At 32.0% G+C, this 17,640-nt stretch overlaps 1 protein-coding gene across 1 annotated transcript; it reads left to right on the top strand.

The window, feature by feature from the left end:
• Positions 1-7,937: 7,937 nt before the first annotated feature.
• Positions 7,938-12,476, top strand: LOC133304883 (RNA demethylase ALKBH9B-like). Its single transcript, XM_061504961.1, has 6 exons — positions 7,938-8,152; positions 9,181-9,266; positions 9,402-9,712; positions 9,854-9,925; positions 10,022-10,243; positions 12,032-12,476. Exons 1-6 carry the CDS (start codon positions 7,978-7,980, stop codon positions 12,474-12,476), a joined length of 1,311 nt encoding a protein of 436 aa, XP_061360945.1. The 5' UTR covers positions 7,938-7,977.
• Positions 12,477-17,640: the final 5,164 nt, after the last annotated feature.

Genomic DNA, 17,640 nt, shown 5'->3' with positions numbered 1-17,640 from the left:
TAATGAAAATTGATTTCATGTGGTCTTTGTGAATAACTTTTTTTATTTTTTATATTTTAATTTGATTTGGGCCTACAAACTTTAGTTTGCAACTTGGTAGGCCTTACAAGTCGTATTCGATTTTTTTAGTTTTTTTATAATATGGCATGCCATAAATCAAGTATTTAATAGGCTAAAATGTTAGTATAGGTTCCAAATATTTTACATAGGCTTAGGCTATTGTTCTGTCTTAGAGACAGAGATGTCCAGTCCAATGGACTGGTATATTGGTCTTGGATCTAGTGCCCTCTCCAAGGTATCTATAGAAGAGATACCATTGAGTCAAGCAGATCGCTGTGCACAGAATACTATTAACGGGTTAGCCAATGGGGTGTGAGTGCACACAGTGACAGCATAATAGTAAGAGAGAGAACATAACATGCCTTTAGGGTTTATCTTGTATTTATAGAGGTTACCTGTGGGTAGTGTGGATGGGCCTTTAGTGCCTCTAATAGAGGCTCAGACCTACTTGCTATGTTGTCGTATTAGGATTAGTATCCTTGATGGATATTTATCCATGATTATATTAGATTTACATCTTAGATAGCCTCTTATTGGGCCTATCATTCTACGGGTCCTTTATATGGGTCCATAACAGCTATCAAAGCCAAAGTTTGGCTTAACTTGGCCCATTTATGCCCCTAGCCGTGACCTGTGAAGAACATTAACATAGAGGGACAACAAACTTCACAATTAAAAAGAAATATGGAATAATCAACGACAAATGTCTAAAATCATTTAAATGACATTGGATCCACATAAATCATTTAATTAGTGTTTAGATATTTTAAAAATTTTAAAAATACAAAAAAAGAAGAAGTTGTTAATGGATATGTATAAGAAATTTTCATACTCCATATATATACATATATCTTCATTGATTTTTCTCTTTAACAGTTTCCACTAATTAATAACCAAAATTCACATTCTTGTTGTGAAATAACATACAAATAACACCAGTAAACAATTCAATTCCATTACCAATAGCAACTATAGCTCTACATTAAAATAATTTTTTTTTTTAAATGTTAAACGTAAAACAACACTCCATTTTTTCAAAAGAAATAAAATCAATAACTACAACCACACAAAAAAAAAGTTGTTAATAAAATAAAGGGGCGTGAATTTCACTCATGTTAGAAACACCCAATAAACAATTATGGTCAGCAAAGACAAAGAATTTCACTTTTATAAGGTTCAAAAATATAAATCAATTTTTTTGGCCAACGGACAATATAATTACCAATGCATATTCCAATAACAGGTATCTATAAAATCTTGAAGAAAGGAACGAAACATCATGCCTTGTCGTAGAATGGCTGAGTTCCGGGTGGTGAGTGCGAATAAGAAAAAAAGGTTAGAAGAAAACCTCAATTGGAAAAAGATGAAAGAAGAAGAAGAAAGAAATTTGTTATCTAGTCATACACGGAAAGCAGCTCCTTATCTTCATATGTTACCACTGTTACAATTTTAGCTAGGGCCAACTTACAAATTTACCTAGGCCCAATTATAATTACTTATTTAATTATATACACAAAGGAAAGTTCTCATATTTGGGAATTAGGTTTTTGACTATTCTTTGTGAGCAATAACCCAAAGCACAATAGTTCAATGGACCTTCATATTCTATAATTATAGTCCTATTATTCATTAGGTTTCATGATTATTACTTTCAAAGGTTAAGTGTTTGTTCTTTTAAAGGACACAATTTGTGTCCTTTTAGTTTTTAACACTATGTCTTACCGTTAAGACATAGTTATAACATAAAAAATAATTTTTTTCTCTCTCCACGTCAGCTGAAGTGACTAAGGAAATAGAAAAAAAATAATTTTTCATATTATAACTATGTTTTACAGATAAGATATAGTGTCAAAAATTAAAAGGATACAACCTTGTGTCCTTTAAAAGGACAAACCATTTTTCTTATTTTTAAATGTGTTTATTTGGTTTAATTGGGCCCATACTTTGAAATAGGTCAACTAATCATTTTTGTGATTAAGTTTAGAAGTCTTTCTTTTTTAAAATAATAGGAGTAAGAATAAATAACATAACTGATTAGAATAAAGTAGAAAAAAATATACAGGATAAAAAATAAAAAAGGTAAAACACAAAAAAAACCATACTATACGTGTTCCTTATTATTTTAGTTAATTATAATTACTTATATTTACAACCCAAACAATTTACAAACTCTCACAACCATATCTTACAACCATATCTTAACCATATCTTACATCCAAATACTTAATTAAATAATAATTAAAAAAAATTACGCCACTGCCTCTTCTAATTCGTGTTTCGTATCATCAGATACCGCAAACTGAGTCGCCTTAACGCCATGGACGACCAAAAACCTCAACCTCAACTTTTTCATCTAACAGAACCATCTCGTCAAAATCTTTTTGCTGAGAATTAGGAACCTTCCAAGTCCTAACCACTCTGGCCATAATGCTCCACTCCTCCTCAGTAGGACTAAGATCCTTTATCAAATCATATTTGGAATACACAATGAAACTTATATCAGATAATATTGGCTGAAAGCTTTTGAGGAGAAGAAGAGAAACAAACAGAAACTGAACAAATATGACTAAATAAGATTATTACCAAACAAAAGCATATTGTTCCAAAACTCTTATTTATACACGAATAATTTGAATATTTCAATTTTTTTATCCTTTAAAAAATGTATTTACAAAGATGAAAACAATTATTAGTCCTCACAATAACTAGGGGTGTTCTCGGTCTGGATTGGATCGATTTTGGAAGCAAAAATCATCCGATCCAATCCTTTCGGTTTGATCATGTAATCATCCATTCGATTTTGATTTTTTTTAAAATCCGATCCGATCCAATCCAATTTTTTTTTGTTTGGATATGATCGATTTTCGGTTTTTTAAAAATACTAAAATTTGTTTCATTATTATTGTACAAATAACATCTTTTGTATATATTAGCTTTGTAAAAAAAATTTGAAATACAAAAACATCAGTAATCGCTAATATAGTTTTTTTTAGGCAATGAGATATGAAGCTCTACACAGATGATTTTTTTTGATGAGATGTGAATAGAATTTTTCTTGGGTTTAGTTGATGGATTAATGGGTCTTGGGTTTAGAAATTTTTGGGCTATGATTGGGGAAAGAGCCAAGTAGATAGAGGAAAATTAATATATTGAATCGGTTTGGATTGGATCGGTTTTCATCAACCAATCCGAAAATTCGATCCAATCCAATTAAAATTTGCGGTTTTTTTCGATTTTTGATTTTTCGGTTTTCGATTTATTCAGTTATCAATTTTTCGGTTCGATCATCGCGATTTGAATTGGTTTGGATCGGTTGATGAACACCCCTAACAATAACTCATGCAGAAAGTAATGGATCATTAATACATGTGTCTTCCACCATATAAGTTGAACTATTTTTCCCACCCATATTTTTGAAAATTTGATTTTTAAAAATTTTCAAAAGAAGAAACATTTCAAAAAATTTCAAGTGTAAACACAAATCTGAGAATAAAGGAGAGAGTGACACATCAACAAAGTTGCCAAAGTTTGGATGAAGATTTTATATATTAAGATAGATAGACATTATTTTATTGGGTGACTACCATAATAGTTAAAATTGAAATATTACCTAAAATTGAAAAGAAGATAAAAAAAACATAAAACAAAAAATTTTAAAGTAAAAAAATTAAAAAATATTATATATTTGATTGATCTTTTGTTGGACAATGATGTGTAATTTATTATTTTACATATAAAAATATTTGAAATTGGTATTTTTTTTTACAAGTATTTAAGTATATTTGTAGTTTTTTTAATATAAATTGTAGATTTACATATACTTACCAGGTCATGCAGTTGAACCAGTGATCCACGGGTTGAATCAGTGACCCAGTACCTCGACCGGGTCAATAATCGGGTCGAATTTAATAACATTGCCCCAAATTGGGGGAACTTTAATTTTACGAAGAAGGAGGATTTTGTAGGGTTTAGTAAAAATTCCCAATTTCTTCCCCACCTTTTTTTTAACTCCCAAACAAGGGAAGAACTTACTAAAACCCTCAATTTCCTTTCCTTCCCCTCCTAAAACCAACTCCCAAACAAAGCTAGATAGACAAACTCTTTTTCCTACTTTTAAATGTTTTTATTTGATTTAATTGGGCCCATATTTTGAAATAAGTCAACTAATTATTTTTGTGATTAAGTTTAGAAGTCTTTCTTTTTTAAAATAATAGGAGTAAGAATAAATAACATAACTGATTACAATAAAGCAGCAAAAAATAAACAGGATAAAAAATAAAAAAAGGTCAAACACAAAAAAAACCATACTATACTTGTTCCTTATTATTTTAGTTAATTATAATTAATTATATTTACAACCCAAATAATTTACAAACTCTCAGAACCATATCTTACAACTAAATACTTAATTAAATAATAAGTAAAAAAAAAGTATGTCACTGTCTCTTCTAATTCGTGTTTCGTATCAGATACCGCAAACCGAGTAGCCTTAACGCCATGGACGACCAAAAACTCAACCTCAACCTTTTCATCTAATAGAACCATCTTGTTAAAATCTTTTTGCTGAAAATTAGGAACCTTCGAAGTCCTAACCACTCTGGCCATAATCCTCCACTCCTCCTCAGTAGGACTAAGATCTTTTATCAAATCATATTTGGAATACACAATGAAACTTATATCAGATAATATTGGTTGAAAGCTTTTGAGGAGAAGAAGAGAAAGAAACAGAAACGGAACAAATATGACTAAATAAGATTATTACCAAACAAAAGCATGTTGTTCCAAAACACTTATTTATAAACGAATAATTTGAATTTTTCAATATTTTTGTCCTTTAAAAAATGTATTTCCAAAGATGAAAACAATTATTAGTCCTCACAATAACTAGGGATATTCGCGGTCTGGATTGGATCAATTTTGGAAGCAAAAATCATTCGATCCAATCCCTTCAGTTTGATAATGTAGTCATCCATTCGATTTGGATTTTTTTTTCAAATCCGATCCAATCCAATCCAATTTTTTTCGGTTTGGATTGGATCGATTTTCAGTTTTTTGAAAATCTTAAAATTTGTTTCATTATTATTGTGCAAATAACATCTTTTGTATATATTGGTTTTATAATTTTTTTTTTGAAATACAAAAACATCAGTAAACGATAATATAATTTTTTTTTTGGCAATGAGATATGCAGCACTACACAGATGAAATTTTCTTGATGAGATGTGAATAGATTTTTTCTTGGGTTTAGTTGATGGATGGGTCTTGGGATTAGAAATTTTTGGGCTATGATTGGGGAAAGGGCCAAGTAGATAGAGGAAAATTAATATATTGGATCGGTTTGGATTGGATCGGTTTTCATCAACCAATCCGAAATTCGAACCAATCCAATTAAAATTTGCGGTTTTTTTTTTATTTTCGATTTTGCGGTTTTCGGTTTTTCGGTTATCGGTTTTTCGGTTCGGTCACCGCGGTTTGAATTGGTTTAGATCAGTTGATGAACACCTCTAACAATAACCCATGCAGAAAGTAGTGGATCATTAATACATGTGTCTTCCACCATATAATTTGAACTATTTTTCCCACCCATAATTTTGAAAATTCGATTTTTAAAAATTTTCAAAAGAAGAAACATTTCAAATTTTTTCAAGTGTAAACACAAAGCAGAGAATAAAGGAGAGAGTGACACATCAACAGAGTTGCCAAAGTTTGGATGAAGATTTAATATATTAAGATAGATAGACATTATTTTATTGGGTGCCTACCATAATAGTTAAAATTGAAATTTTACCTAAAATTGAAAAGAAGATAAAAAAACATAAAACAAAAAATTTTAAAGTAAAAAAATTATAAAAAAATTATATTTTTGATTGATCTTTTGTTGGACAATGATGTGTAATTTATTATTTTCATATTAAAATATTTGAAATTGGTATATTTTTTTACAAGTATTTAAGCATATTTATAGTTTTGTTAATATAAATTGTAGATTTACATATACTTACCGGGTCATGCAGTTGAACCAGTGATCCACTGGTTGAATCAGTGACCCAGTACCTTGACTGGGTCAATAACCGGGCCGGGTTTAATAACATTGCCACAAATTGGGGGAACTTTAATTTTACGAAGAAGGAGGGTTTTGTAGGGTTTAGTAAAAATCCTCAATTTCTTCCCCTCCTTTTTTTTAACTCCCGAACAAGGGAAGAACTTACTAAAACCCTCAATTTCCTTTCCTTCCCCCTCCTAAAACCAACTCCCAAACAAAGCTAGATGGACAAACTCTTTTTCCTACTTTTAAATGTTTTTATTTGGTTTAATTGGGCCCATATTTTGAAATAAGTCAACTAATTATTTTTGTGATTAAGTTTAGAAGTCTTTCTTTTTTAAAATAATAGGAGTAAGAATAAATAACATAACTGATTACAATAAAGCAGAAAAAAATATAAAGGATAAAAAATAAAAAAGGTAAAACACAAAAAAAAACCATACTATACTTGTTCCTTATTATTTTAGATAATTATAATTAATTATATTTACAACCCAAATAATTTACAAAATCTCACAGCCATATCTTACAACCAAATACTTAATTAAATAATAAGTAAAAAAAAGTATGTCACTGTCTCTTCTAATTCGTGTTTCGTATCAGATACCGCAAACCGAGTCGCCTTAACGCCATGGACGACCAAAAACCTCAACCTCAACCTTTTCATCTAATAGAACCATCTCGTCAAAATCTTTTTGCTGAAAATTAGGAACCTTCCAAGTCCTAACGCCATAATCCTCCACTCCTCCTCAGTAGGACTAAGATCCTTTATCAAATCATATTTGGAATACACAATGAAACTTATATCAGATAATATTGGCTGAAAGCTTTTGAGGAGAAGAAGAGAAACAAACAGAAACGGAAAAAATATGACTAAATAAGATTATTACCAAAAAAAGCATGTTGTTCCAAAACACTTATTTATACACGAATAATTTGAATTTTTCAATATTTTTGTCCTTTAAAAAATGTATTTCCAAAGATGAAAACAATTATTAGTCCTCACAATAACTAGGGATGTTCGCGGTCTGGATTGGATCGATTTTGGAAGCAAAAATCATTTGATCCAATCCCTTCGGTTTGATAATGTAGTCATCCATTTGATTTGGATTTTTTTTTCACATCCGATCTGATCCAATCCAATTTTTTTCGGTCTGGATTGGATCAATTTTCGGTTTTTTGAAAATCTTAAAATTTGTTTCATTATTATTGTGCAAATAACATCTTTTGTATATATTGGCTTTGTAATTTTTTTTTTGAAATACAAAAACATCAGTAAACGATAATATAGTTTTTTTTTTGGCAATGAAATATGAAGCTCTACACAGATGAAATTTTTTTGATGAGATGTGAATAGATTTTTTCTTGGGTTTAGTTGATGGATGGGTCTTGGGTTTAAAAATTTTTGGGCTATGATTGGGGAAAGGGCCAAGTAAATAGAGGGAAATTAATATATTGGATCGGTTTGGATTGGATCGGTTTTCATCAACCAATCCGAAATTCGATCCAATCCAATCAAAATTTGCGGTTTTTTTTTATTTTAGATTTTCGGTTTATTCAGTTATCGGTTTTTCGGTTCGGTCACCGCAGTTTGAATTGTTTGGATCAGTTGATGAACACCTCTAACAATAACCCATGCAAAAAGTAGTGGATCATTAATACATGTGTCTTCGACTATATAATTTGAACTATTTTTTCCATCCATAATTTTGAAGGTTCGATTTTTAAAAATTTTCAAAAGAAGAAACATTTCAAATTTTTTCAAGTGTAAACACAAATCTGAGAATAAAGGAGAGAGTGACACTTCAGAAGTAATCCAAGTTGTTGCTGAGAAGCCTACATTGCCTAGGGAGCAGAGGGAGTACATTAGGTTTATGAACGTGAGGCGTAAGAAGGATTTCATATGTTTTGAGAGGGTTCATGGGAAGCTCGTTAACATCCTCAAAGGACTGGAACTCCACATGGGTATTTTCAGTGCTGCTGAACAGAAGAGGATCGTCAGTTACGTTGCTTCACTACAGGAGATGGGGAGAAAGGGAGAATTGAAAGGTTTGTGATCTCACCCTTCACTTCTAGGTTATTTTTCTATGTCATTTTTGTTATGTGTTTTGTAATTGTCTAATGATGCATGAATTAAATTGGCCTTTGATTGAAACCATTCCTTGTTTTGCTATTGTTGTTCTCTATTATTTTTCTATGTCTTTTTTGTTATGTGTTTTGTAATTGTCTAATGATGCATGAATTGAATTGACCTTTGATTGAAACCATTCCTTGTTTTGCTATTGCTGTTCTTTGAATTAATTTTTATTCGAGAAAGAAGAAAATAAACTACACCCAATCTGATGTATGTCCAAAATTGTAATCACTCTGTATGGCTTCTTGTGTTTCAAGTTTTATATAAATGCAATAGATTATTTATAGTGTTCCTTAAGCGCCCTTAAGGCGGTAGTGGTTTTTAACTCTATGAGGAAGGATGTGCCAAAAAAAAACTCTTATTGAAGAAAGTTGTTAACATTAGGAAAAATAAGAAAATATTATAATGTTTGACTATTTTAAGTAATGTGGACTTCACTACAGAGGCTATACTGCTAGAGGTTTTAGGGTTGGCTGCTAGGCAATCCGAGATTGATAATTATGATTTTACCCCTTCTGCATCATAATTGTAAGTTAGGTGGCTATGCTTTTTTGGGTTTCTTGCAGTTATGAGGTGCTAAAAGTGTGCCTCGCCTTTCAAAAAGGCATGCAATGCCTTGAGGCAGTGCCTCAACCAAAACTTAGTGCCTCGCCTCAGTGTCTTTTGATGCCTTTGACTACACTAGCCATGGGAAGTAACAAATTTATGTAATAAACTTTCATGTCTTTCCAGAATTTTGAGGGCTGACCAAAACTTAGTGAGGCCATGACTTTGGAACTAATAAAGAATTATTCTCCTTTAGGAATAAACTTGGTTGGGCTCAGACTTTACATCCATTGGGCCTTATTTTCCCAATTGACTATATCGTGTTGATAATTTGGTAAATGTGTTGGGTGGTGCTACTACCGAGGGGCTATATGATGTTAATTCTTAACTTTTTCAGATCGGACATTCACGGCTCCTAAAAAATGGATGAGAGGCAAGGGACGTGAGACTATCCAATTCGGTTGCTGTTACAATTATGCAGTGGTTAGTGCATCTTTCATGCTGACTTATCATTTCTTTATTTGGAAACAAGTTAACTTTAATGCTTGGTGGTGCAATATAATTGCTGATGAGTTTGTTAAGGGATGAAACTCTTAAAATCTAATTTTCTGCTTACAGGATAGAGATGGTAACCCACCCGGTATTCTTCCGCGTGGATCGGTGGACCCCATACCCGATCTGTTTAAGGTCATCATCCGACGCCTCATTAAGTGGCATGTGCTCCCTCCTACTTGTGTGCCAGACAGTTGCATTGTGAATATCTATGAGGAAGGGGACTGTATACCTCCACATATAGATAGCCATGATTTTCTTCGACCGTTTTGCACTGTCTCATTTCTTAGTGAGTGCAATATAGTTTTTGGGTCAAACTTGAAGATTGTGGGCCCTGGTGAATTTGATGGTTCATTTACTATTCCCCTACCTCTCGGGTAAGTATTTATCTGGATTTATCCACTAGACTCTTGTTTAGTTTTTCAACTTTTGCTCATGACTATAGACCGAGTTAGATTAAAATCTTCATCAATCTGCCTCTATCATTCAGAATCTTATAGTTTGTCCTTTTTGTCTAGATCTGTACTTGTCTTAAATGGAAATGGAGCTGATGTAGCCAAACACTGTGTACCTGCCGTTCCTATGAGAAGGTATTTACTTACTTTTATGATATTCTTCTATCCGTGGCTTTGACACCAATGACTTATTATTGATCCGTATTCTTTTTTTGTTAAAACTTTTATTAGGATATCAATAACATTTAGAAAAATGGATCCATCCAAGCGGCCTTTTGGGTATGTTCCAGAGCCTGATCTTCAGGATATCCAACCATTGGTCTATGAAGTTGACAAGGAAATGAAGTCAAGTGGACCAACACCAAATCGTCATAAGAGACATAGAGACACGAGAGGTGGAAGGACTGATGCTATGGGTTATGCAACTAGAAGGGATAGATTCGTTGGAGCCTCGTCAGTTGACCTAGAAGTGATAGAGGCCTGGAGCCTGGAGTAGGGTAGAAGCTAGAAGTGACAGATGCTGTGTTATTAGCATCCAAGCCAGGGCACCTGCTTTTTCTTTTTCTTTTCTTATTGTATAAAAATTGCCAAAGTGGAGGATTCATGACAAAGTGACATATTAGCAAAATTGCCAAAGAATAGTTTTTCTTTAATATAGATATAGATAGATAGATTGGTTTGCTTTGTGTTTTATCATTTTCTCTTGAGATTCTCCACGGAAATTTTGAAGTATTAATGGGAAAAATACCTAGTAAGCAGTCTTATGCATGCTAGAATGATGTTTACAATGCAGAATATAAAAGGTAAATAATAATAGGGTTTTATATATGTCATGTTGTAGGAAACTTATATTGTCATGTTATTCTAATATATTTCATGTGGGTCCCACACAAAAAGAAAAAAAGAAAAGAAAACAAGGTGGGGTCATCACTTTTTGTGAGTGACATGATGGTACAAGTTTTTTACAACATGATATATATAAAACCCATAATAATAATAATAATAATAATAATAATAAAATAATGAAAAAAAAAACGTTTCTGTTTTTATTGCAAAAAAAAAAATTTCTGCCACCACTCACTCTTTAATAAGTGGTGATAGAGAAACTTTTTCCTCAGAAAAACAAAAACATTAAATGCTAAAGAATAGGTATTTTTGAAATTATTATTATTACTATAAAATTTTTAATTCATTTTAAATTGTTATTTATTTTAGAAATTAAGAAGATATTTATTTTAAAGTTTATCTGTATCTCTTAATATTAAGTGAAATAAAAGAAAATAGTAATGAAGTATAAGAATAATTTAATTGAATATAATTACATTTCTAAAAAAATAAGTGTATTTGATGAATTTCGTAATATTTCTATAAAACCGAAACAATTTTAAAACTAATGATTTACTATAAATAAATTAGTCTTAGCTAGTACAAGTGTACAACAACCATAAGTCCATAACTCCATAACTATCTTCATCTCGTTTCGTATGACTCTTAGATAGGGGTGTAAATGGGCTGGGCTAGCCCGGCCCAGCCTACGGTAATCTTGGCTTGACTCGTCCTTTTAGGAAAGTAGAGTAGGCTTAGGCTTATAAGCAAGCCTTTTAACAAATAGGCCGTAGGCCAATTTTGCCAAGCCCGGCCCAAAGCCTTGTAGGCTGGCCTATTTAATTTATTAAAAATAAAATAATAAAATAATATTTATTTTGTGTGGCATGGCAAAGTACCAATGCCAACCCTAATTTTTATGTGTACAGCACCGCCGCTTCTCATTCTCGGCTTCGTCTTTTCTCTTGTACCAATACCAACCCTTGTAGGCTTCGTCTTTTCTCACTCTCGGCTTGTAGCCGGCAATTTCCGACAGCCACCTCAAATTGGAGCTCCTTTGTTTAGGTAAGCAGCGTACGCTCCTTCTCTCCTCTTTCTTCTAATCTTTTTATTTCCCTTCATAATGCTCCATTTTGTGATCTTCTTTATGGTACACAGAACTTGAAGACTTCAATCTCTCACTCAACACTTTCAGATCGATGTCTCTCTTGGACAAATTGACAAGGTTTTTATTTTTTATGCAATTTTATTTCTTACTAGTTACTACACACTGTTTCGTTTTCATGTTTTCTTTCCCTTTAAATTTGGAGTTTTTATCACTGCATGTGGAAAACAAATACTGGGTTATGGACTTGTGGTGTGTTTGATCTCATCCTTTTCTTTTTGAGATGTCTGTAATCTTTTGGAAGTTTTTAGTCATGTTACTAATGTCATATCAGGTAGTGACTATCCCACAACCAATTTATATCTCACTGAAGTTTATAGGGTTAAAGAAGTAATTTATGCTGCAATTGAAGATAATGATGATTTTATGAGAGAAATGGCAAGGCCAATGAAAGTAAAATTTGACAAGTATTGGGGGGAATGCAATCTGCTGATGGCCATTACTAGTGTTCTAGACCCAATGTGCAAATTGCATGTGGTAAATATTTGCATCCCAATTATATACAAATCAGAAGTTGAGGCAAGAGAAAATGTTGAAAAAGTGAAGCAAGCTTTAGAAGATTTGTACAATGAGTATTGTGCTCTAGGTTTGCAAGAGCCAGTCTCTAATAGTGAGCTAGAAACTACTGTGAATCAATCATCCTTGTCTTCCACTATCCACCTCAAGGTCCTAAATCTGGATTTTCTAAAATCATGAGCATTGTGAGTGAAAAGGAAATTGTTCCCCCAATAAAATTAGAGTTAAAAAGTTATCTTGAAGAAGGGGTTTATATATGTGATGAAAAATTTCACATTTCCTTTAATGCCTTGGAATGGTGGAAGGCCAACAGCTTGAAATATAGAATTTTATCAAAGATGGCAAGAGATATATTAGCTATTCCAATTTCTACAGTAGCATATGAGTCCACATTTAGTGCTGGTGGAAGAGTAATCGATGCTTATTGTGCTAGTTTAGGCGAAGAGACCATTGAAGCATTAATTTGTGGTGGAGTTTGGCTACGAAACAAGTATGATTTGAAGAAAAAAGTAAAAGGTATAAATAGAATTCTTGTTATTAAGTACTTAATTGTTATTTTTCCTCGTATACTGCTTAGGCTTTTCTGATTTTATTTCATTTTTTTTCTATCTAACCTTTATGATACTTTTTATGTATGGCTAGGTTGATGGACCTGTGTTGCCTATGTTTCAATGCCTTGAAGTTTTTTACAGGTAGATGAAAATTTCTGCACTTTTTTGTCGTTTAAATTTCTGCACTTTTTTGTCATGTTATTTTCTACCTTGAAGTGTGATGTTGTCTACTGTTTCTTTGTTATGGGATTTGGCCCAATTCATAATATCCTTTGTGCAGAGATCTTCCCTACACAGGTTCGTAGTCTGTGCATTGCTATATGTGCTCTTACTTTTTGGATTGGTTACATCATAGACTCATAGTCATCTCTTACTTTTTGTGCTATTTTATTTTATGAAAGGAAAACTTGTCTAATGTCTCCAAATTTTACATGTTGTTGCAGCTTAATACCATGGAGCAATGGGTACCTTGCTGGATTATGATGTTACTGATGAAGATCTTTCAATAATACTCTTCTTTCCCTTGTCTTGATGGTGGTTTAAAGATTTTTAGATGAATGACATTCTCTTGTAGACTTTATTTCAGCTTTCAGTAATTGTATTTTTCTTATTTTCCCATTTCTTTGACTCTATTCCTCTATGATATACATTCTAGAGCTGGGGTATTATGTTGACTCTTTCTTGTTTGTCATTTTTTCTTATGAGAAGTACTAGTGTATGGATGAATGAAATTTTCTTTGCTCTATACAATTATTTTTTTGTCTTATTATATACAGTGGTAGGCCTACAAGGCCTGTAGGCCATGACAGACTTTCTTATTTTTATAAATGAGCCAGACTTGGCCTACAAATAAAGCCTTCAATAACTCAGTAGATCAGATAAGTTGAATTTTTTTTAAGGTAAGCTTAGGGCAGGAAGGCTAAAGCCTGGTCCAATCCAACCCATTTACATTGAATGAGAACAAACCCAATTCGTAGAACTATAATTTGTACGAATGGTTTTGAGGGGAGAAGCCTTTTTTTTTTTATAATTTAAATCTTGCACTTTTTTCTATATCCGACTTTCGGATTTTTATGGTACAATGTCTTTCTTTTATTTGGTCTCATGTGGATATTTACATATAATTCAAGTTGAAAAATAGTGTACTAAATAGCTTTGTTGTACAAGAGAAGGGATAATATAATAGGAGGAGTTTAACTTCTCCTGCACACCTATCAAATCCGATTCCAAGCTTTTTTTTATTTATTTAAAGGGCAATGATTGTCTTCAGCCACATGTGATAAGAGCTTTTTCCTACTGATACATGAAACTATGTGTCAAATTTATTTTTATTTTTTATTATTTTTTAAAAACAATGGTCCCACCATTTTGTTTCAACAGGAGATAAGATTTTTATTTATGTAAAATAAGAAAAGTTTTCCCCTTATTTAAAAAATGGATGAGACACCACTTCTGTTATTGTAGGAGAAGTAAAACGTGAGAAACATATATCCTATTGATCGATAGATAATTAGGAAAAGTGGGTATTATTTTAAAAGATACAAAGTTGTGTCATTTCAAGTGAGAGAAAGAAATAAATCGTGAAATAAAAAAATGAGTGAATTTTTTTTTTTAAAATATAAATCTCACCTTTTTGTGAGAGTGAAAGAATATAAGGTGTATCATTTAAAATGACACACCTTTTTTTCTAGATAAATATGTTAGGCATTTTTTCTTTTTTGACCCCACATAATACTGTGTGTCCTACAACATAAAACACTTAAATCCCTAGTTCTAGCATTCCTAATAGATTCTTTTACAAATTCAAACTATATTTGGTCAAATTTTTTACGAACATATAATAAATGCGTATATTTAAAAAATGGTTAGTTTTTTCAACAATATTTTTAAGAAGTTTAAATAAATAATTTTTTTTCAAAATAAAGTAATTTTATTTTGGATACAAAATAAAGTAATTTAAACACGAACGATTAACGAATGTGTTATTTTTTTTTTATTTTTTTTGGAAACACGAATGTGCTATTTCTTAAGTAGGCTGGATTGGTGCGCTGGAACGAGTGTCACCCATACTAAAAAGTAAGACCCAATCACATTTTAAAATTATCCATGTCATTCGGCACATGCAGGATCTGGGCTTTATAATAATTCCTTTCCTCATAATATATATTTAAGAAAATTTATGGGCAAGTCACGGGGTATATTGCCATACGAAATATATTGTTAATTTTAATTTTCAGTTATTTCACTAATATAATGTCTCATACTCTATACATGTTAAGATCAAATACGCAATATTTTTATTGGAATTATATGGGTGACGAAGTTCAAAATTTGATTAATCCATATTCAAATACATAAGATTTAAACCGAAAGAAAACATTGATTGTGTTTTCGGGGAACTCATGCACATGATTCACTAGTCATCATCAGCCGGAAAAAATATCTGCTTGGATATGAAAAATAGAAGGGCCCAATGCAGTATTATTTTTTCTTAAAAAACAAAGGAAATTAATAAGAATTAAGCACAAAGCCTGGGTCTACTACCGCCCATCACATCTCCATGAAGGAGAGCTCTACATCCCTCCGGAGGGTTAGACAAAATACAAAGATTCCAATCTTCATGGTCCTGATTGAAAGGATCACTAAGATATTAGGGTTCTAATTGAATTAAAGGGTTAAAGTCATTAAGATATTAAAATTTAACTAATTACTTTTAGAAGATGAATTATTATTGAAATTCATTTAAATTACTTAAAGGAGAATCGGAGGTGAAATAATTCTTAGCTACAGTTTTCATCTTTGATATTTAAAAATCAATTTTAAATTCTTTGTGTTCTTGCATGTTCTTTATTTTCATTGCAATTGCCTTAAATTTTTTTTTATTCAAAATTTATTCTCTACATTAAATTGATTCGTCCGAATTAGAGTGAATGTGAGAATAATACTTGGTATACTTGCCGTGATCGCAATAGTAACACTGTTGAACTTTCCAAATTTGATCTCTTGGTGTAATACTTCAAGAACTTCTAAACTCTTCTCTGTCAAACTCATTATCTCCAAAATGTGTAACTCCTTTTTATATTGATCAAACTCATCACTTGGTTTACGGAGACTCGTGAACATGGGGAATTTTGGTATACGAGAGACTTGATCTTAATCTACACCATTAAATACTTGATCATGATTGTGTTGCTACACTACTAGAGACTAGATCGTGTTGATAACATGTTATGAAACTAAGAAAGAAAATAAAGACCAAATGGTGGTAGCTCAATTGGCTCATGGGAGTTAAGCAGGTGGGGGTGAGAGCATGTGTTCGAATCTCCCCAATACCATCTTTGGGAGGGGTTTAAAGTCTTAATCCTGGACCCGCCCAGAATCGGATTAGTTGCGAAGCAATGAACCGATTGGAATATTTCAAAAAAAGAAAGAAAGAAAATAAAGACATATTATAAAACCAAGAGAAAAAATATAGACAGTATGAAATAAAGGGAGAAAGTAGGAGAATATCACCAATCCTAATTGTCTTCTTTTTGGTAGAGTAAATGCCTTTATATAGGACTTCAACGATGAATAGGGAGACTAATTACACATTAATGCACTATTATGTAAAATGATTACAATTCATACCAAAAATTATAGGCAAGCAAAAGGTCACGTTCTAAAATTCCAATAATCATCCATATATAAAATTCATGTTTTACATCAGTGTTCAATTTATTTATCTTTATTTAGGGAAGAAAAAATGAAAATTATATATGGTGTACCAAAAATCAAATGAAAAAGTTGATTGGACGCAAGTTAATCAATTCGTTATTCACTACTTACTAGTCACCCAAAGTACCTCATGCTTAATTAAAAGTTAACAAACCCCATGAATTACGTTTTAGCATATAATCGACAAACCCCGGAACAATATAATTAATAATAATAAATGAAAAGATAAAGGAATGCTCTTTTGAGGCGCATTCAATAAGCAGAGTGGCTTAAGACCACCTTTGACCAAAAGGTTAGACCTCCTTAGAGGAGACAATTAGAGGCTACAGTTTGTAGTCCCAGATGTTATGATACTGACAAGAACTTAACTTTCTTAGGGTAGGAAGTCTTATTAGGGGTTTCTCCTACAATCCCCTTTTCTAAACGTTGGTCCACTGCTTCCCCTATCGTTTTACTACTTTATTTTTATTCCTCCTCCTTTTCCTCCCCTTCACATTCCTATTCCACTTCTTCAATGTTGGTACTTTGAAACCTTACCTGGCACTACCAAAAAAAGATCCCGTCAACAACAAAATCACTAGACCAATCCCAATCAACCTAGCCATAAAAGGTCTCTCTCACTCTCTCTCTCTATAGTCTCAATGGATCAATGTTGAACTAAACAAAGAGGAATGTCCCTAACCCCAAGTGAGAGAAAGACAGACATTCCAGTTGTATGTTGTTGCTTTTGAGGAATGTAATTCTATGCTTTCCTAAAGTTTATTATAGCAATTATTGTGTTATTTATTTTAACATTATTGTGTATACATAGTCCTACTATGGTAGAATATAAAATGTGGCTAACGCTGCTGTCCAACACATTTGCATGCATGCACGCAAGAAAATACTCCACTATACCCACGTGGCATCTTGGTTGACGATATTATTTATTACAATTAATTATTAAATCAATTTTAGGATTTTCGTCGGATTAGGCGTTAGATACGATTTGGGCAATTATTATTTCATTTTCTTTATTCGCTTTACATTGGGAAAGTGAATCACTGTGACAGGTGGGTCCCATCAAATCCAACGAG

This window comes from Gastrolobium bilobum, unplaced genomic scaffold, assembly GCF_033153095.1.
Source record: "Gastrolobium bilobum isolate Gb01-03AN ecotype WA unplaced genomic scaffold, APGP_CSIRO_Gbil_v1 utg12541, whole genome shotgun sequence".
Lineage (NCBI taxonomy): Eukaryota > Viridiplantae > Streptophyta > Magnoliopsida > Fabales > Fabaceae > Gastrolobium > Gastrolobium bilobum.
Note: the sequence above shows the minus strand (reverse complement) of the source record. Positions and strands in the feature narration are given on the sequence as shown.

Bases quoted from the DNA above. Each gene is read 5' to 3' on its own strand.
- LOC133304883 (XM_061504961.1), top strand. From the start codon at position 7,978: ATGAACGTGAGGCGTAAGAAGGATTTCATATGTTTTGAGAGGGTTCAT. The intron at 8,153-9,180 runs GTTTGTGATCTC...TAACTTTTTCAG, and splicing joins GAGAAAGGGAGAATTGAAAG to ATCGGACATTCACGGCTCCT. The intron at 9,267-9,401 runs GTTAGTGCATCT...TTCTGCTTACAG, and splicing joins GCTGTTACAATTATGCAGTG to GATAGAGATGGTAACCCACC.